The sequence below is a fragment of the Culex quinquefasciatus genome, chromosome 2, assembly GCF_015732765.1.
Source record: "Culex quinquefasciatus strain JHB chromosome 2, VPISU_Cqui_1.0_pri_paternal, whole genome shotgun sequence".
Lineage (NCBI taxonomy): Eukaryota > Metazoa > Arthropoda > Insecta > Diptera > Culicidae > Culex > Culex quinquefasciatus.
This window is the reverse complement of record NC_051862.1, coordinates 162,774,777-162,796,444: the sequence shown is the minus strand read 5'-3', so window position 1 is coordinate 162,796,444 and position 21,668 is coordinate 162,774,777. Positions and strand designations below refer to the sequence as shown.

Genomic DNA, 21,668 nt, shown 5'->3' with positions numbered 1-21,668 from the left:
CCCCCTAGTTCGTTATTACAAGGTCCCAAAACAATCATAAAATACATTATTAAAACGTAAATTCTTAAACCAAACAAAAAAAAAAACATTGAATACCACATGTCCTGTTGTTTGTTTAACAAAAGTTGCAGAACGGAAAAGTAAAATATAATGAAAATTTACCCTTCAAAGTTACCAAATCTAGGTTTTTACAATTTTGTAATTTAGTTTCAATTTATGTAGTTTTTAACAATTTTCGCTCAATTGGCAACACTGTTTAATTTTTTTTACCGAGCTGTAGAAAATGTTGCCAAATTTGAAAGGGAAGTAAATTTCAACAATAACAAAAAACTATTATGAAAATGAAAATGGAAGAAGGAATGGAAAAACTAAAAAAAAAAAACAAATTACTGAAGCGAGATTACAGATTTTTTTTTCTTTTCTCTTTCTCGTAAAAAAAATCAAAAAACTGCTTATGTTTGAAAGAATGGAAAAAAAATCGCAAAAATATTTCTGAAATAAAATTATGTTATTATGACTGAATTTTATTTTTGTGAAATTTTTCAAAACATGTTTGATTTTTTTCCATAAAACCAAGGGTGCTGAAAATCGGATCAACTATCACTCATTTGGCAGTCACTCACTATTTATTCAATTTCTCTCTCAGAGCTGTTGACCTCCCGAATGAACGTGAGTTTAACAGATGGAAGAGTGATGGCGAATGAATAAGGCGTGAGCCGTGAGTCAACCGATTTGTTTACAATCCATTCGCTCACTTTTTCAATCAACGAATGAGTGATTTCGACTGACTCGCTGTTACAATTCAATCATTCACTACTCGAATATTTTGTGTCGAAGATTGGTTCGTGTAATCGAAATTGTCACGGTAGAAACAAATTAAAATTCTTGAAATTAACTGTGCTGTCGAAAGTCATTTAACTGGATTCTTTTTTGGTAAGTGTTGTAGAATGTCCTTCTTGTAGGTAGAGTGCATTCGAGAACGTAAATTTTCGTTTTTCCAGCATAACAAAGAACAAAGCACATTATGGAATTTAATGTTCCAAATAAGACGAGCACCTATGGCAGCAGAACGACCACCGAGAGCAGCGAATTCACGGCCGATTCCTCCAGCAGAGGCAGAAGCGATTCTGTCTTCCAAGGGTCAAGAATGACGGACGAATCAAATGGCACAAATAATCCGAGTGGAAACATTTAGATGAAAGCCACCTGTACGTGTTGCTGGGGGAACTGCCGCGGCACTTTGACCGTCTTGCACGCCCCGACGAACTACCGCACCAGCGCAAAAATCTTGTCCGAAGTGCTTTGGGCGCTGTGTATTAATGAAGATTTGTTGATACGGTCGATAATTTAGTCATTAATAAAGTAACTTACTAAGTAATCTTCTGATCGGTTTTGTTCAGCGAATCCTTAGACTTTCCCAGCAGACGGAGGACATCCTGCAAATCATCCTTTGCGACAACGTCTGCCAGACGGAGCCGGAAAAGGGCGGTTGAGAAGCGCAAAATTCCCAGCAAGTTTCGGGACAAGAGTTGTTGCGTGCCTCGCGGTGCAGTTCATTGGCATTGTACTCAGACAGTTCCGGCGTGATGACAGGCATTTCGCGCTGGCACTGAGCGATGTACCGGCGGATCAGATAATGTGTTTGGCCAGACGAAGATCGTTGTCCCGGTCCTATTTGTCTTGGATGAGCCAGAGAAAACGGAAAAGCAGAGCGGCTGGCAGTTGGATGATCTGCTAGATAATGCGACGTGGGTGCGATCCGGTGCGCCTCCAGGAAAGTCTCACTCAGCAGTTCCGAAACCATGTCCTTGGAGCCATTTCGCTGAATTGGCAAGAAGATTCTGCTGATATCAACCTGATCTCCGGGTGAAGCCATCGAGTCGTTTCCCCGCAACACATCGCGTTCAACGAGCAGGGAATCTGTCCCACGGGAAATTGCTCCCTGTGCTCCTGGACCTTTATCTCCTCTAACTTCAAAAACTTTAATAAACAATTAATCTCATGGGCTTCACCTAGGTGCAAAGGGTAACAATTCCTCGGACCGTGACCAACTTGCAGATGCTCTCCGCCTTTACCTCCCGGATCGAAGCTGCCTTTGGTAAGCTCGGTGCCTTGAAGTGAACCTCCTTACGCTTGACCAGCTGTGGGGAACGTCTGCTCATCATACGGCTCGTTCGGCGTCCGCGATTTGATTTTTGCCGGTGACGCATCTCCCCGGTTACCGTTTCGAGGTCCCGAAGTACGACCACGTGTCTAGACGGTCCTCGCCGGATTGGTAAACCAAAGGAAAATGTTTAACAATTCGATGATTAAAACTATAATTTCAATTCAAAGTACAAAAAAGCCAAAAATTCAAAAGTTTAGAATTTAAAAATTCTAAAATTTTAATAGCTGATAAAATTTTAAATTTAGAATCAGAACCTCAAATCTAAATCTAATCTAAAAAATAACAAATAAGCATTCTGGAATCATTTTCTTGAAAAACTAGTTTAGAGATAGGCCACGTTCAAATATTAGTCTAAATTAGTTTGAGGGAGAGTGCCGCGAAAGCCGTCACGAAAAAAAAGTTTCTCATACGAATTTTGAGTTGCGTATTTAACGGGCGGACTCCGACGAGGCTCACTTGCCATCTGTCGATGGATACGAAAACTGTAATGTTAGGGTACGGCTGCGCGTAATGAATATATTTTTGAAATGACGTATTTTACTTATTTAAATTTTAAATAATAATTATATCAAATTTCGGTAAGTCACCTAATTCCAATAAACAAATACCTAATTTCAAGTAAAAAAGTTGTCACGACATATTTTCGCGACATATTTTTGCGTTAAGCCAGTTTTGAATGTTAATCTCACGAAAAGCCAAAGTCAGCCATTTTGGAATTCTGTTCATAAAAAGTGACGCGATCGGTGCGAACGGTCTTAGCGCGTGGTGACGTGGAAAAATTTCGTTAGATTTTTATCCCCTGAGTTAAAGCTACGAAATGCCGAAACGATCGAAAAAAACGCTGCGTCAAAAGCTCGCGGAAGTCATCGAAGAGACATCAAACGATGGAAAACCGCGGTGGAACTGCAAAGGGAACATGGAGGAGGAGCTGCCATGCGCTTACTTCCAAGAGAAGAATTTCAGCCCCGGAAACTTCAAGCGCCATATTGTCAACAAGCACCCCAATATTGCTGGCAGTCTGGAGCTGGATGAGCCGGAGGAAGAAAAAGACGCATCGGAACCGACGCCAAAGAAGGTTCAGCCAGATAAAGTCATCACCAAACTTACTGTAAGCGTGAGTCCCGCCGATGTTTTACTCGGGACAATCATGCTGGTGGCAAAGAGCGGCCTTCCGTTAAGCTTTCCGGAATGGGAGGCCACAAAGTACACTTTGAGGCCACTATGGGATGCTGCCAAACTGACCGTCACGCGCAACACGCTTCCTGAGCTGATCAAAAAGGCTGCGAGGAACATGCGCGAAATAATGAGCATCGAATTTAAGAACAAAATTATTTGTTTGAAAATCGATGCCGCTTCCCGAAATGGCCGCTCAGTACTCGGAATAAATGCGCAGTTTATCGACGACGCCGGAAACATCCAAATCCGGCATATTGGTAAGACGATAGTTTTTGGGTACATATTCTTAGCTTTAATACTAGGCTTTGCAACGTGACGTCATTAAATCATTCGCACACACATTACACAGCACACGTGGAGAAAATGTAAACAGTACACTCACTAGACTCAAACCCCGATGGTTTGACACAAACTGTTGTCAAACGAACGGGGTCACGTTTTAGTTTGACACCCTTTTTGCACGGAGTTCACACACACTACCAAATGTTTGTTTTGATAGTGTGCGTGAGCGCTATATAAAAAGTGACATTTCTGATTCGGCGTAAAACCTACAGATTGTCAAGGGAAACAGATTGGTCGATGCAAAATAAATCGAGAAATTAAAAATGAGAGTGTGTGCGTGCAACATGGAGTAAAACTTTTCAAAGTGCCATGGAAATCTTCACAGCAACTTCACAGAAAGTTTAACTCCATGTTGCACACACTCTCACTTTTAAATTCTCGATAGACAACGTATATTATGCACTTGCAACACTGCCAGTTTTGCTAGGCGTAAAGAACGGTTGGTGCCCAAGGCGTCTGGATTTGTCAAACATTGGCCAATCAGTTTCCCTTGACAATCTGTAGTAAATCCTACCCAGTCACGAAATATTCTACCAGAGCTGGTTCTGCCAGAATCCTGTAAGAATTATGGAACATTTCTGATAGAATTCTGTAAGAATATCCAGCCCTCCAGCGAATGCAAACAGTTTTTATTAATGTTAAATGTCGTCATGCTGTGAGATTTAAGGCAATATTAAGTTTGTTTTCAACCTTTTTTATTTTTCAGCTGTACACGAGATGCCCGAACGTCAGACGAAAGAAAACCTAAAAACAGTGATCGAAAGCGAGCTGCAAAAGCTTGCAGTTTTATGGGAACAGATACTCGCAATCGCACATGATAACGGGGCGAACATGTGCGCTTGTGTCAGACTGATCAACTCTATTTTGCGCAAACTTGTTGGAATTGAACTACCCCAGACATCTTTGGTTGAAAAACCGTCTAATGCGCTGGAAGAACAACCGTCTAATGACGAAGAAGATGAAGAGGAGGACGAATCCGGTCATGATGAAGTTGATGATTCCAACGACGCTGAGATTGTAGACGATTTCTGCGATGAAGTAGATAATCTTGAGAAGCGCGACACCACGGACGAAGAAGACGACGAGGAATTTGATTTGATGTTGGATTCTATCCAATCCGTACGTTGCAGCGCGCACACTGCTCAACTAGCGGTTTGGGATGTATTGACGTCTTACAAGCCACGCCTGCAGAAAATGAATAAGTTGTGCATAAAAATGCGGCACAAAGAATTCCGCCAGCTGTTTACTGGGTACAAAGTTCCCCTCCCGCCGAAAGTTGTTGAAACTCGGTGGAACGTGTGGTACATCGTACTAAGCTACCTGAAAGCTCTGATGACTTCACCCCTTTATCCGGTGCTGCTAGCGCAGGACGCAACCCTAGGTAATCCGATTTTTTATTTGTACAGTAGAACACCGCTAATTCGACATTAACACTGCTGAAGTCCTAATTATTTTTCTAATTCCAACAAAAACAATTTCAGATCTGACCAAACACACCCCGTTTATCAACCAGTTCATCGAGGCATTTGAGCCGATGTTTCAACTGACAAATCGGCTTCAGAAAGACCACGTCCCGTTGACAGACTTCTACAGCCTTTGGTTGGTTTGCCAGGGCCACCAGCACCGTATTGCTTCTACCGGAAATGTGTTGGCGAAAAAGTTGCTGGCCGCGATGGAAACAAGAATAAGTAAATTGAAGGCTACCAGCTTGTTTAAAGCATGTCTGCTCTTGGACCCTCGGTACAATTTCAAAGGTGCCAACCGTTTAACTGGAACAGACAAGACCGAAGCGAAGGTGAGAAGCTGTATTCAACTATTGAGATTACGTTAATCAATAACTTATTTTTTAAATAGCGGTACCTGTTGAGCCTGAACCAGAAGTTGGAGGAGCTCAACGGCAATCGTTCAAAGGAGGAAGATCTGGAACGCACTGAGGAGACCAACCCGCTCGCCAACGTAAGCGCATTAATTGAGGACTACGTGGCCGGCCTGTTTGATGAAGACGCTGCGCCTCCTTCGACGAGCGAGAAAGGCAAATCGCCGATTGATATCCTTAATCAGTTGGAGTGCCGGGACAAGGTTTACGTCAGCACGACACCCTGGACAGTTAATGGTGAACCAACTCATAAGGGAAAGCCGTTCAGCATCATCGAGTACTGGAAGAGTAAACGCTTGCACAACCCGTTGTGCTACAAACTGGCGATGGTTATCTATTCCGCGCCGTCTACGCAGGTGACCGTAGAACGACTTTTCAGCCACCTGAAGTTTATACTCACTGATTTCCGCAACAAGCTGTCGAGCATGTCCATCAAGGACATCATGCTTCTACGCATGAATTCAGACTTGCTTCCGCAAACAGTGGAGATGCTGCTGAAGCAGCTTAATTTGTGAGCTCAGAACGCTATTCGAGTTCCCGCAGTACCTGCCGACCAGACGCTCGCCTTCGTCCAACCGTACACATTTTCAGTTAGCCGAAACCGTTTTTCTCTAGAACTCATCGAAGAAGGTTTCTAACCATAAAATCAGATTAATAAAACCACTTTGAATTTATGTTTAGTAACAATTTAATCAATCAAACCGTATAATTAATATCACATATTACACAGTTAACAATAAAAACTAACTTCTCCTATAAGGACCATCCATAAACAACGTGAACATCTTGCCTTGCAACCGTCGAGCAGCACTTCGATGAAACACATTTTTGGTTCCCGATCTTGATCAGTTCAGCGAAATGTTAAAGATGAACCATGCCGCGTACGAAGCTGATGTAGCCATCGAAGTTTTCCAACTCCCTGCCAACTGACAGATTTTCCTGGTCAACGTGTTCACCGTGATGCAATTTCCGACCTCCATCAAGGTGTGGCATTCAGGTAGGGCCTTTTCTAGCGTCGATCAACACATCCGAATTGGTCTTTCTTCTCAGGAGTATCCCAGTGCTTGCGGGAACTTACCGGCCTCGAGCACGGTTCAACTTCTTAACCAACCGGTACGAGTGGTTCTGCTTCCTCGTAATCTTCTCGTGAAAAAGCTCCTTGTACTGGTACGGGCGGCTTACCGGAACGTCCACTTCATAACCGCACTTTTTTGCCCTCTTCCGTTAACTCCGGTGACTACAGCAAACTCAATTTCACCTCTGCTCCGCCGGCTACCGACGGACCGTTGAAAAGGCGACATTTTTATTCCAACATCCTAAAATCACTTCCAGTATTCTAATGATTAACAATTTATTCACAACTCTTACAACATTCAGTAGTGAGTGATTGAAATCCAACTGAAGACGTAGATCGCTCACTCCTGATCATTTTGACAGAATGTAAACAATCAACTCATTCGCTTTCGAATGAACGGTCGGCGCCTACTGACAGTTTCACACTCACGAGTGAGATGAACTCAAACGGAGTGTGAAACGTAAGGCGCTCACTCGCATTGAAACAAATGTCAAATGGATTTTTTCTCACGGTTCATCGGACGGATCAACGCTCAAGTGTGAGAAACATTAGTGATTGAGTGAGAGCATATTGAGTAATCAGGACCCTTGCATAAAACATAAAACTGCTAATAAATTTGCTAATGTTTTATATAATGATACAGAAACAAGATTAAATTATTTTCATAGAATACACGACAAAAAAAACCGATGGTAAAATCGCATGCTCATCACCTTCGTCAAAAAAGACACTACATAATATAAACTGCACACTTCGATGGGATTCAAACTAAACACCAACAGTAAGTTCCGGCGCCTTAGCCCGCTCGGCCATCAGACCCATAAAGGATGGAATGGATAAAGGAATATATCAGTTTGACATTTCGGTCAAATAGGTTTCCCATACTGATGGGCTACATATTTCATAAAATAATGCAATTATTTTTACCCCTTTTACATGCAGCTGGATTTATACTTTTTTTTATGTACAATTATTGCTGAAAATTAGTTTTTTTTAAATACATTGAAATATGTTTTCTCCTTAAACATTTGCAACAAATCACTAAAATTTTACTGAGGCATGAAAAAAGTATTTTGAAAAAAAGGAAATGCTCACACAGGGTTGTTAAAATATCAAAATATCAGCTCTCAGCAACTACAATTATCTCGCCTGAATATTCATGCCTCAAATACAACTGCTCTTCTCTCTTCATTGAAACTCTCAGCGCCGAACATAGCCGAACACGTTTTCGTGTTTACCCACTCGCGATTGATATTTTCCTTTTCTCTCTCATTCTCGTTTCCACGATCATCCTACCGCAACAGCGTTTCACCGCAAAAGCCGCCACAAAACAAATTTCGCAAGCGCAGTTTAACGGAACGTCATGCGTGGTCGGCTCCTAATCGCCCCTCGCGTTCATTTATTGCAGTTTATGGAGAGTTTGAGAGACTCAGCGGTGAGAGCGCATAGTCGAGGAAAAGGGAAAGAGTGATAGAGAGAGAATGACATCGCTGGGAATCACGAGACACAAGAAGAGATCTCACAAGCTATAGTGACGGCCGCTATACTCTCGCATATTTTTGGTGCAGAGATAATCTATTGATAGCTATCACTCTTTTGCAACATTGTGCTCACAAAATTATTACTGAAACAAGAATAAAATATTTTGACTGAAAATGAAATTTTTCAAATTATGTTTGCAGCTTTTTCACAAAAATAAACATTCTAAAGAAAATCAAAAAAATATTTCGAAAAACATTCAAAATGTTTGAATTAGAACTTTTAACTATTTGTCCACTTTTGATGTTTTGTCCTTTCGACCATGAGACATTCGACCTTTTGAACGATTTAAGGCATTTTTGATGTTGATGTTGAATGGGAATCGACCTGAAAATCGAATTTCCACTTTTCAAGACATTTTGATGTGATTGATTAGGAATTTTTGAAAAAAAAATCTAGTGATTGTTTTGTTCAATCAATTTATCTTTAAAAAAATAAAAATAAAAATAAAATCCTTCTACCAACAACCCTATCCCAAGCGATTCGCTTATAATGCACTCTGTTACCTTCAATGCAGCCCAGTCAAGATTAGAGACTTGCTTTCTTCGACATTGCTTTAACTTCTCTGTTTTTTTTTTTTCTTTCTTTCTCAGATGTGGCGCCTCGCAGCGTTACTTCTACCTGGAGGTCGGCCGGAGCACAAAAACCGGCGCCGGCGAAATCTGGATGGAGGCCCAGGACGCTATGATTGCCCACAACATGCACACAACGATCATGAAGTAAGTACTTTCCGGGGGGATGGCGATTAAAATGTCGTTTTGCTTAGAAGCTGAAGTCAATTTCACATCATTATTACTTTCACGTGTTACTCCTCAATAAGTTCGACGATCGCACCTTGCTCATCAGAAACAAAACTCAAAGCCACTTAACTCCAGTGGCAAACAACGGCCGAAATAAAAACACACCCGCCAAAAGTGAAACAAGCGTGGAAACCCTAATAAAACAATAATTATAATTGAGTAACAAGTAGCTTCGCGGTTGGCCGAACCCCCGAAAACCCGGTAGCATCCTTGTGCCCGTCTCATGACTTCAGTCGGTCAGGAATGATGAAGTGCAAAAGCGAATAAATTTCCAAGACTTTTGCTGGGCTGAGCGCAATAAACACGTTCATGACAGATGAAGAAGCTGGAATTGAAGGGAGGGGAAATAAAATTAAACAACAGTTAAAACCACAACAGAAGCAGGAAGGGAGCGCGAGCTGTGCGAAAATTTTACAACACCCAATAATCATAACCATTAATTGGCCCTTTTTGTCGATGTTGTCTCCTTGCCAACCGGGGGTTAAAGTGGTCTAGGGCAGCGTTTTGATTTGATGGGGTTTTCTATTAGCAGATCAGCTTTGAAGCCAGCCATACAGTTTGTAAAGCTGAGTCAACTGAACTAGCTTTATAAATAAAACATATGTCATAATAATAACAACTATTTGGTTGGGTTCCTTTTAATGCATGAAACCTTGTGTTGTTGAATTTACGAAGGTAAAACTCATAACTTATTTAACCAACGATAATGATGGTGGGCCCTTAACAACATTCCTTTACAAAAATCGTGATGTGTTTGTCCATGCTTATAATGGCCTGGCAGTTTATTAGGAAAAACTCATCAAGTTAACTTTATTAACTTTTTTTTAATTACACGTTCCAATCGTTGGTATGGGTTGAGATTTTCGACACAAGCTTAATGATAATATTCGGCATGACGTCATATCGGGTCGATTTTTAAAAATTTAGAAAGTAGCACCACTTTTCAAAAATGTAGATTAATTAAATGATTTCTGAATTTTTCCGCCTTGCATTTTAAACTTCTGCATCATAAATTTTGAATGAAAAACAATTGTCAATTCATAATGACTTTTTTAAGTCTCATTGAAAAATAATTATTTTTAATTATGAAATTTTGAGTCGAATCCGGTGGAATTTATAAAAAAAATAAAGTTCATGATAGCAAATAAAATTTTAAATCCAAAAATTATTCTTGAAAAATAAATCAGAATATTTTTCAATTATTCACACTTTCGGTTTTATAAATCAAATAAAAATAAAATAACGAAAATTTAAGTAAAGCTTGTAAAATTATTTTTTTTATAATGAACAACAAAATGAAAAAAAAACGCATTTTGCATGCTCACTTCTAAAACATATATCTTTGCTAAAGGCACCAAATTGATCAGAAAATCCCTTCTCAAGCTACGGATTTTCGAATATTTCCACAGCATTTTTGTATGGACAGGCCCTGAATTTGTATAGAGGCTTGTATCGAGAAACCAATGATGCAAAATTGCTTATTTGGATGAAAGGAATCTAAAAAAAAGTTAAATCAACATAAAAAATTAAATAAAATGAAAAAAAATGCATAAAGCGAGAGAACTGCTCAGCTGGGAAAATTTGCTTGTACAATGCACTTTACTTGCCAATAACTTTTTAAGATGATTTATTTTTATTGTAGAAAATAACAAAATTTTATATTACAGAAAATTCACTAAATTTACTAAAAAGATAATTTTTAATCACTCCTAATAGTTTCACGAAGATATTTCATGGCTGGACTGAGAAAGAGAAGATTTAAGTTCACAATTTCGCCATGCGCAAATCGAACTGAGCAGTTCTCTCAGATTTCGGTCATTCGATTTTTTTTTGTATTTTATAATCCGACTGAAACTTTTTTGGTGCCTTCGATATGCCCAAAGAAGCCATTTTGCATCATTAGTTTGTTCATATAATTTTCTATACAAATTTGGCAGCTGGCCATACAAAAACGATGTATGAAAATTCAAAAATCTGTATCTTATGAAGAATTTTTTTGATCTATTTGGTGTCTTGGGCAAAGTTGTAGGTATGGATATGGACTACACTGGAAAAAATAATACACGGTAAAAAAAAATTGGTGATTTTTTTATTTAACTTTTTATCACTAAAACTTGATTTGCAAAAAAACACTATTTTTAATTTTTATTATTTTTTTATATGTTTTAGAAGACATAAAATGCCAACTTTTCAGAAATTTCCAGGAAGTGCAAAAAATATTTAACCGAGTTATGAATTTTTTAATCAATACTGATTTTTTCAAAAAATCGTAAAATTTTCAACTTTATTTTTCGATGTAAAATTAAATTTGCAATCATTAAGTACTTAAGTGAAATTTTCAAAAAGTGCACCATTTTCAAGTCAAAGTCATTTTTATGTAACTTTTTTGAAAATAGTCGCAGTTTTTTCATTTTTTATAAAATTAGTGCACATGTTTGCCCACTATTGAATTTTTTTTTTTTGAAATGCAGAGAAAATTTTCCACGTTTTGCTTTTTTGAACTTTGTTGCTACAATCCTTAGTTGCTGAGATATTGCCATGCAAAGGTTTAAAAACATGAAAAATTATGTTTTCCAAGTCTCACCCAAACAACCCACCATTTTCTAACTTCGATATCTCAGCAACTGATGCTCCGATTTACAATGTTAAAATATGAAACATTCGTGAAATTTTGCGATCTTTTCGAAAACATATTTTCAAAAAAATTAAATCAAGAGTAACATTTCAAGAGGGCCAAATATTCCACATTACGCTCTTTTAAAATGTTAGTCTTGGTTTAATAATTTTGAAAATATTTTTTTTCGGAAAGATCGAAAAATTTCACGAAGTTAACCATTAACTGCTGAGATATCGACATTAGAAAACGGTTGGTTATTTGGGTGAGACTTAGAAAACATCAATTTTACTGTTTTTAAACACTTGCATGGCAATATCTCAGCAACTTAAGGTTGTATCAACAAAGTTCAAAAGAGCAAAATATGGAGAATTTTCTCAGCTCTTCAAATTTTTATTTTTCAAATGTGGGCAAACATGTGCACAAATTTGAAAAAATGAAAAACTTCGACTACTTTCAAAAAAGTCACCTAAAAATGGCTTTAACTAGAAAACGGTGCACTTTATCAAAATTTCACTAAAGTATTTTTTGATTGCAAATTTGATTTTACATCGAAACATGAAGGTGAAATATTTTTGCGACCAATATTTCGATTTTTTGAAAAAATCAGTATTGATTCGAAAATTCATAACTCGGTCAAAGATTTTTTGCACATCCTGGAAATTTCTGAAAAGTTGGCATTTGATGTCCTCTAAAACATATCAAAAAAAGAAAAATAGTGTTTTTTGCAAATCAAGTTTCAGTGACAAAAAGTTAAATAAAAAATCATCATCAGTGTAGTCCATATCCATACCTACAACTTTGCCAAAGACGATCGATCAAAAAATTTCTTCAAAAGATACAGATTTTTGAATTTTCATAGGGGAACTATACCCTTTCTCAGCCTATTTCTATTCTCGGCCTATCAGCACTTTGATCATGAATTACAGCTTTCATAAAGTGTTTTTGACTGTTCCAAAGTAACAAATAGCTCAAATAAAAGTGAGCAAGCAACTTTGCATTGTTGATACATCTGAAAATGTTGATTTAATAGCGAAAATCAGCAAAAGTGATGAGAATTAATCGAACGGCTTAGAGTGATTAAAATGGGTATATTTCCCCTACATCGTTTTTGTATGGACAGCTGCCGAATTTGTATGGAAAATTATATAGACAAACTAATGATGCAAAATGGCTTCTTTGGGCATACCGAAGGCACCAAAAAAGTTTCAGTGGGATTAAAAAATACAAAAAAAATCTACACAGCTAAAAAAGTAGTAATTCAGCTGTGTGTAAAAGGCCTGGGTGTAAAATAAATATTGCATTATTTTATGCAATTTTATGTGATTTTACACCCTGAATTATGTAGCCCATCATTATGGGAGACCTACTTGACTGAAATGTCAAGCTGATATATGCGTTTATCCTCCCAACTTTTCATCGGTCTGATGGCCGAGTGGGCTAAGGCGCCAGTCCTCACTGTTGGTGCTGGGTTTGAATCTCGTCGGTTGCCGCTTTTTTTTGTGTTTCCAAAAATTGTACATGCAGTGTGTAATATTAAGTGTTTATTTTGACGAAGGTGATGTGCATGCTTTTGCATGCGATTTTACCATCGGATTTTTTTTCTGTGTAATGTTTACAGTTGGTAAGATTTCTATTTCCTTCAAAATTTTGAAATTTTTTGAATTTTTTTTTGCCTTCTGATTTTTCAAACAGATTTTGAAGGGGGGGGGGGCGGCATAAACTTTAAAAAACATTTGCTATGGCCTTATTTTTAAATCATAATTTGCTCTAGAACACAGTGAAAAATCCGATGGTAAAGTCGCATGCATAATCATGCAACTCACTTTTTGATAAAAAAAAAACACTTAAAAATACACACTGCATGTAATGTTTTTGTCAACACAAAAAAGTTGCAACCGACGAGATTAATACCCAGCACCAGCGGTAAGGACTGGCGCCTTAACCCGCTTGGTCATCAGACCGATGTAAAATTAGCTTGACAACTAGGTCAAGTAGGTTTTCCATACTGATGGGAACATAAAATAATGTAAAATTTAATTTACATCCAGGCATTTTACACGCAGCTGTATTAATATTTATTAATAAAATCGTTGCATTTTTTTTTTTTTTTTTCAAAAATCGTTGTATTGGTTCTAATGTAAATAAATCGGTGCTTATCTCGTTTTCCTAATTTGTTATCTTTTAGAACCAGATATATTGTTTCAAATGTTAAGTAAAATTTAAGAAAATTTAAATAAACGTTATCATAATCAAATTTGTATAGAAATTTCAAACAATTTTTTTATAAAATTGTTGTTATTAATTTAACTTACTACGAGTGATAACGGTTTGAAAAAGTCGACATAAATAACTTATCATTAACTCAAAAATTCGAACAACTTCTAAACTATCGCTGTGAAACATGACTACTAGACAACGAGTCTGTACCACACTGAGCGGGTTATAAGTTAATTACACTGATTTCCCAAATACACACATCACAATCAAGTTCACACCACTACGTCCCGCAACTCTGAGAAATGCCACCGGCTAATGTCACACTCCATTACTGCCAAGTAGCGACGAAGTTAGTCAGCTCCCGAAAAAAAAACGAACTTCACATTCCCCACTTCACGGGTTGTAAACCACAAGCCAGGCAGGCAGGCACGGCAGTACAAATTATTACCCTGACGGCTCGTTTGGCAGAGCCAGAGCACAAAGATAGCAGCAGCTCCAAGCCCCCAAAGCTTAGCTCCAAGGACCTGTTGCGCGTGCTTTTTGCTGATGGTGCTGGGTTGGGGTCGGCAGAATCACCGGGAGGAACTCGACTGTCTCTTGCTTCGTTTGCGCTGTTTCCGCTGGATGATTTTCAGATTTTGTTTTTTTTTTTTTTTGCATTTTTGCTCTCTTCTGTGTGCTTTCGGTTCAACTGCTGCTGCCGTCTGTTGCTGGAAGCTTTTTTTCTTCCTCTCTCACAATTTTTAAGAGGGGTGGAATTACTACGTTGAGCTGAGGAGGGTGGGGAAGCTCCACCACCTTTTACGTGTTACTCCACCTCCCCCACTGGAGCCGCGCACGGTTAAACTTCATTCATGGAAATAATGATGGCTTTCATTCATAAACCATGGCCCACATAGCACCGTTTGCAAGCAGCTCTGTAACTGTCTGTTTGGGGTGCAGGGGGAGAGGCAGAAGGGGGAGGTTTTTGGATTGATTTTGGGCTGGCGGCGCACGGCGTGATGACGCACGTACTTTCTAATGCCTCCTCTGGAGCATGGCAATGCGTTGGGGATGGCCCCCGGTCGGCAGATTGGTACGCCGGAGAGCCATCACCCCGATTTGGACAGTCAGTGAGGAATGTTGTGGGAATTGGTATTACATGCGATGGAGTCACTTCCGGAGCTACGGAGCGCTGGAATGTTGAACGGATGTTTAACCTTTGAATAAAAATATTTTAGTTGATGTGTAGTGCAAACTGTTTACATTTAAAAAAAAATGTCTAGAAATCCGAATACACTATCAGAGATATATTTTTTATCTTCCTTGGAATGTCACAAATTTCGAATTGTTTTTTTTTTTCTTGTCCGAATTATGGAGTTGCATTTCTGAGTTCGACGATTTGAAAAGTACATCAAATTTCACATAAAATGAGATTTCTGACTATTATTAAAAGATAGAGATTTAATAAGCAAAATAAGGGCCAAACATTCAATATCACGCCTATTTGAACTGTTAGTCTTGATTCCAAAAAAATCACATTTTGTATAAAATTTTACATTTTTTTTTATTTTTCAGCATTCAGCAACCGAAAGTCAAATCTTCAATGTCTCTAAGGCAATATTATTAAAAATTTCAGAAAGTTCAGAAACTTTTCGAAAAAAAATCTGGGGTGGACAATCACAGGCACTATTTAAAAAATGAAAAACATTAATTTTGCATTTAAAACCAAACTATATCTTGCACTTTATCAAAACATCTGTTAAGTACTTTTCGATACCAAATTGGATTTTATATAAAAAACTGAAGTCAACAAATTTGTTCGACCGAAATTTCTATATTTTTCTCAAAAATTGGTAACTCGATGGCAAAACGTTTGCCATATTTCTGTATAGTTTAAAAATTGCGTTTTTTTTGTTCCTTAAAACATACAAAAAATCACAAATAAAAAAATGGGATTTTGGGAAATTGATTTTTACAACTTTGCCGAAGACACCAAATCAATCAGAAAATTCCATGAAAAGGTACAGATTTTCGAATAATAACGTACCATTTTTGTATGAACAGCTGCCAAAATTGTATGGAGACTTTTATGGGTCTTTGGCACAGGGAAGGCCCCCACAAAGTTTAAGCCAAATAAAAAAATAGAGGTGGGCAAAAAAAGAGCCGGTTCACTAAAAAGAGCGAATGAACCACGGTTCACAAAAAAGAGCCGCGGTTCTTTTTGAAACTATGGTGTTTTGATAGAATCGTTCCAAGACTGAATGATTTTTAATCCTGTGTCTTTTTATTCAGTATCAAAATATAATTCATTAAAATTCCAACAAATTGTAGTGTAAAATTTGGTTTTTAGAGTTCAAAATGTAACTTCAAATATATCAATGCTTATGATTCAAATTTTTACCGAACCCATAATTCAGTGGTAACGCTTCCGCCTCGTACACAACTCGTGATCAATTCGCTTCTGGATTTGGTTGCTTAGTAAAGGGAAGGTAGTGTATCGTCACAAACTAGACCTTATCAGACACCTTAGGAAGGCAACCTCAAAAAAATCAAACCATCCACATTAACGACCCCCGGGTCTTTTGTGGTCTCTATTGCAAGTTTCTGCTCGAACCTAGGAGTTCGAAGGCTTGAATGGGGAGAGCACCCAAACCTCTTTTTACTCCAAGGAACCTTCCACCCCAGTGTTTGAACTGACGACCTTTGGATTGCGAGTCCAACCGCCGCCAGCGATTCCACCGGAGTAGGCTTGGTTTGGTGTGTTGTTTGTACTTATAGCATGGAGACAACTCCTACACCTGGAATGACTTAACGGCCTAACAACCAAGGCCGGGACCGACATTTTACTTCCTCATCCGATGGAAGGTTGCAGCAGATGGGAATCGAACCCAGAATCATCCGCTTACAAAGCGGACAGCGTAACCATTCGGCCACGCACTGGCCGGAAGGCAACCTTTGGAATGTTAACATTAACCTTAACATGTTAACATTAAGTTGGTTAATAAACTGTCACTGATTCCGCTTTGTAAATGCCGGCCCGATACTCTTCAAGGGTGTTCCCCTCAGGAACAGGGAAAGATTTATTTTACTTTGAATCAATGCCAATTTTGTCAAAATTGTCCAATGGTGTACTTTTTCGAATACTTTAAAATAGAAAAGGCAGATTAAAGGGGGACTATTTTTTTTTTATTAAGAGCTAAATAGCATATTCAGCAATTCCATTTGAAAAGAGCCTAAACCGAAAAGAAAGTTCTCCGATCGGGCTCAACATTTTTCTTGGAGTTCCGTGACCAAAATAATTAGACCCGTATTTTTTTTTTTGTTTGGCCATTAGGGTGACCTACATCGTGCTAGAGTGGTTCAAAAAATGGCAATTTTCGTCATTTTTCGCAAAAAACACTTTTTTTAAATCAAATCTCCGCGCCATTTCATCCAATTTTAGCTGTCTTAGTTAGAAGTTTCAAAAATCTAGCATAACATTTGAAAAAGTCGCATATAAAAATAAAATGGCGTTTTGACCGTGTCTGGACCAAAGAGCCTATGTCTGAAAATATTTTTATCGGATTCCTCGGATAAAGTTGCGTCTTTCAATTACGAAAAGTTTGATACCAAAACATGTATAGGTTATCTCTAAAATTTTGAAGCTATCGAAGTTTCTGCGCGTGGCTCGTCGAAAGTGATTTTTGCGAAAAATGACGAAAATTGCCATTTTTTTAACTACCCTAGCACGATGTATGTCACCCTGATCGCCAACAAAAATACGGGTCTAATTGTTTTGGCCAAAAACCCCAAGAAAAATGTTGAACCCGATCGGAGAACTTTGTTTTCGGTTTAGGCTCTTTTCAAATGGAATTGCTGTATTACGTTGGAGTTCTATTGCAACTTTCTCATACATTTTGACTGAATTCCGTTTATGCTAACATATGAAATCCATCTACATTAGGGTGGTCCAAATTTGGGCTTTATTGGAGCTACCCCTGAAATCAAAGATTGCCCCATCACTAGGCTAAATTCCAAATTTGAGCTCAATCTGACCACGGGAGTGGGTCTCGTGGCGCAGGGGTAGCGGCTTCGGCTGCCGATCCCGATGATGCTATGAGACGCGGGTTCGATTCCCGCCTTATCCACTGAGCTTCTATCGGATGGTGAAGTAAAACGTCGGTCCCGGTTTCTCCTGTCTCGCCAGAGGCGCTGGAGCAGAAATCCCACGTTAGAGGAAGGCCATGCCCCGGGGGGCGTAGTGCCAATAGTTTCGTTTTTTTTCGTTTTTCTGACCACGGGAACCCCTCCCTCTAATCGCTTGAAGTTTGTATGGGGGTAATTCTCTACCAACTCACACGAAATCGGGAAAAGTTGCCCCGACCCCTCTTCGATTTGCGTGAAACTTTGTCCTTAGGGGTAACTTTTGTCTCTGATCACGAATTCGAGGTCCGTTTTTTTGATATCTCGTGACGGAGGGGCGGTACGACCCCTTCCATTTTGAACATGCGAAAAAAGAGGTGTTTTTCAATAATTTGCAGCCTGAAACGGTGATGAGATAGAAATTTGGTGTCAAAGGGACTTTTATGTAAAATTAGACGCCCGATTTGATGGCGTACTCAGAATTCCAAAAAAAAAACTTATTTTTCATCGAAAAAAACACTAAAAAAGTTTTAAAAATTCTCCCATTTTCAGTTAGGGTAGAGTAGTCATCAATGAGACACGGGGAACAATGATAAAATGGCTCTCACAAGTCGTAGTTTCAACCAATCAGGCTCATATTTGGGGGAAAGGTGTATCTACTGGATACACGTCTGCTATAATAGTGGCTTTGGTTATGGACGCTCCCTTGAAAAGTTATTCATAAATGTTTGATTCTGGGGTGTAAAAGTAAATTATGGACAAAAAATACTTTATCGCTCGTAGGCTGCCATTTACACCAAAACTAATATTTCTTCGAATTTCTTTCGACGTTCCATAGGGATTGAGTTGGGCTACAATGTCCTTGCATTAGGTTTGACCAAAATTTAGAATATACCCAGAATCCAGGGCTGTCTCATTGTTCCCCACTCATTTTAGTCCATGAGTAACAATGAGACACGTTAATTTTCTTCATTAAACATTTCAAAATCAATGTAAATCTTTCAAAACATGAATTGAAAGTGATTTTTGGCATATTTACAGAGTTTCAACTTCATTTAACTAAACATACAAAGTTATTTGGTATAAATATATGGATTTTACAAAATTTAAATACTTTTTAGTATAACTTTTGTTAATTAAAGTTTCATGTTGGCAAAATTGCTCTAAAATATTCAAGTTAAGTCATCTGTAATGGAACAATACATAAACATGATGTTTTACTAGAAAAGTATTGATTTTCGTAGAGTGTCTCATTGTTCCCCAGCTGTCTCATTGTTCCTGCCAAGTGCGTCTACAATGAGACAGCTGAATAACTCTGGCTGTAGATGTCGGATCGATCTCATATTTTGGTCAATGTTAAAACACACTAAAAGAAAGAAAATGCAACAAAAAGCTCATTCAAACATGCTGATGAAAAAATTAGAAAAATCGTTGAAAGTTGAAAACCAAAAGTGTCTCATTGATGACTACCCTACCCTACTCGACTGTAAAAAATTTTGGAACATGTCATTTTATGGTAAATTTAATATACTTTTCGAATCTACATTGACCCAGAAGGGTCATTTTTTCATTTAGAACAAAATTTTTCATTTTAAAATTTCTGGTTTTTTCTAACTTTGCAGGGTTATTTTTTAGAGTGTAAGAATGTTCTACAAAGTTGTAGAGCAGATAATTACAAAAAATTTGATATGTAGACATAAGGGGTTTGCTACTAGTACTAGTAGTGATGGGTTAATCTATGATTTCAGGGGATAGCCCCAAAAAAGCCCGGATATGGACCACCCTAATCTACATGTTTTCAAACCCATATTTTCAGTTACCTAGTTAAATTACTCTAAAAGTATCACTGAATATTTTTTTCCGAATACTAATTTAAGCATTTCAATTTGCTTAAATTGTTAAATTTTACAAAAAAAAACTATTGAAAATCCCAAGAGATTTGGGAAAAAATATTTATATGCAAGGGACCATCCATAAACCACGTGGACACTTCAGGGGGGGGAGGTGGGTTTGGCGATTGTCCACGATCCATACAAACAAGTTTTTTTTGTATGGACAATTGTCCACAAGGGGGGGGGGGTAACAGATTCCCAAAAAAGTGTCCACGTGGTTTATGGATGGTCCCCAATTTAAAAAAGTAATAGCAATTTTCTAAAAAAACTAGATTTCAGTTTGGGCACTCTTCCCATCCGATGATTCAAACTTTTAGGCTTATCTTCTTGTCGTCTTTATTTATTTTTTTTCGATAATTTATAAAAGTCTAATGAAAAAACATAAAAATCACCCCTTTCTTTAAAACAGCATTTTTATAAATAAAAATTGAAAAAGGGTGAAAGAACCGTTCAAAAGAGCCGCTCATTTTAGTGAGCAAGTAAAAATTAGCGGCTCCTAAAAAAGAGCCGTTTTGCCCACTTCTGAAAAAATAAAAATGTTCGAAATAAATTTCAAACCCTCTGAGATTTATATTTTTACCGCGTAACACGAATCAAATCCCATCAGCTTGTTTATTTTGACTCGTCTTTTAATCACACAAAATAAGCCATTTTATTGCCGAAAAATTAGCACATCACGTCGTTACCTCGAAAATACAAAACACTACCAATGTGTTTTGATCATTTTTCGCGTGTACATCAACCGCCACAATTGACACGAGATGATGGGAGAGTCGTCTTGTTTTGTTGCCGTTTTATTTTTTACACTTTTTTTTGTAGTTGACGACTTAATTAGTCTCTCTCGTTGCGTCGAGCGTGGGAAATCCTCTTTAGATGGGATTTTAAGTGATTTGTTCGAGTCGTTTTTTTTTTAAACAGTGTTTTGGCTTCTTTTGCAATTTTAGTTTTTATTTTTCTAGGTATTGTGAATGGTTCAAAATAATAAAAAAATACTCGGCAAAGATTTGATTTTTCTTTTTTATGTTTTACCCTTTTTTCTTCTCAGTTTATTTTTTTCTTGACAATTTATAATGTTTAACTAGATTAGATTCAGGTCCAATGGATGTTGACATAAAGTGCGATCAGGATGTACCGAATATTTACATTTGACGAATTGGTCTGTTTTAGCAATAAAAAAAACGCACAATTCAAAGAATCATAAAATTAGTTTGCTAAACATAGCCTTCTTTTTCCCCCCTTCCAGATCTGCCAAAAACAAGGACTGCGACAGCCTCGGCCCGATGCGGAATCGGTCCTCGTCGGCGAACGCGGCCTCCAAGCCGACTCAGATGCTGGTCCGCCGCCAGACCCACACCGGTCAGAAGCCGATCAACTGTTCGCCCTCTGGTGGTAAGTGCCCCCGGTTCCGGGGACGAAGCAAACCAAAAGTGGCCCCATTCTCTCTTTCTTTTTCTCTTACTATCTCACCTACTATCTACTACTTTTACTAGTACTACACACCTTTTTACACCTAGTTTTTGTTATTCTACACGTCCCTCACCACGATATTTTATCTTCTTTTTATATGAAATGATTAAATTTGCCTTTTATATCTCCTTTAGGGAGGCTTAAGATTAGATTTCCACCACGCAAAGCAAAAGAGTAGATTCCTTTCCTCAAAAGGAATCTTTGTGACTAAATTTATGTGTTTTTTTATCCTCTAGAAATTTCCAAATGCAACGCGCACTACCTTCAAATTGTTCCTATCCCGTTTGCCTTTAGCGTTTTTTATGTTTTACTTCATCACCCTGTTTAAATTCCGTTGAGTTGGCAATATTTGGAGTAGTAGTTAACACCAGTTGGATTAAAACAATAGTTGAAATT

At 38.0% G+C, this 21,668-nt stretch overlaps 2 protein-coding genes and 1 long non-coding RNA gene across 7 annotated transcripts in view; all 3 read left to right on the top strand.

Annotated features, from left to right (window-relative positions):
- Positions 1-21,668, top strand: part of LOC6037067 (insulin receptor substrate 1) — a 407,646-nt gene that overhangs the window by 344,304 nt on the left and 41,674 nt on the right. For all 5 annotated transcript variants that reach the window (XM_038252358.1, XM_038252360.1, XM_038252359.1 and 2 more), the window contains 2 exons: positions 8,769-8,894; positions 21,049-21,194. In XM_038252358.1, coding sequence (XP_038108286.1) covers positions 8,769-8,894; positions 21,049-21,194 — 272 coding nt within the window. The remainder of the gene's footprint in view (positions 1-8,768; positions 8,895-21,048; positions 21,195-21,668) is intronic.
- LOC119766755 lies at positions 583-1,379 on the top strand. Its single transcript, XR_005277107.1, has 2 exons — positions 583-933; positions 1,002-1,379. It is a non-coding gene; the product is annotated as an uncharacterized LOC119766755 (long non-coding RNA).
- LOC119766753 lies at positions 2,530-3,824 on the top strand. Its single transcript, XM_038252362.1, has one exon. It carries the CDS (start codon positions 2,985-2,987, stop codon positions 3,657-3,659), a length of 675 nt encoding a protein of 224 aa, XP_038108290.1. The 5' UTR covers positions 2,530-2,984; the 3' UTR covers positions 3,660-3,824.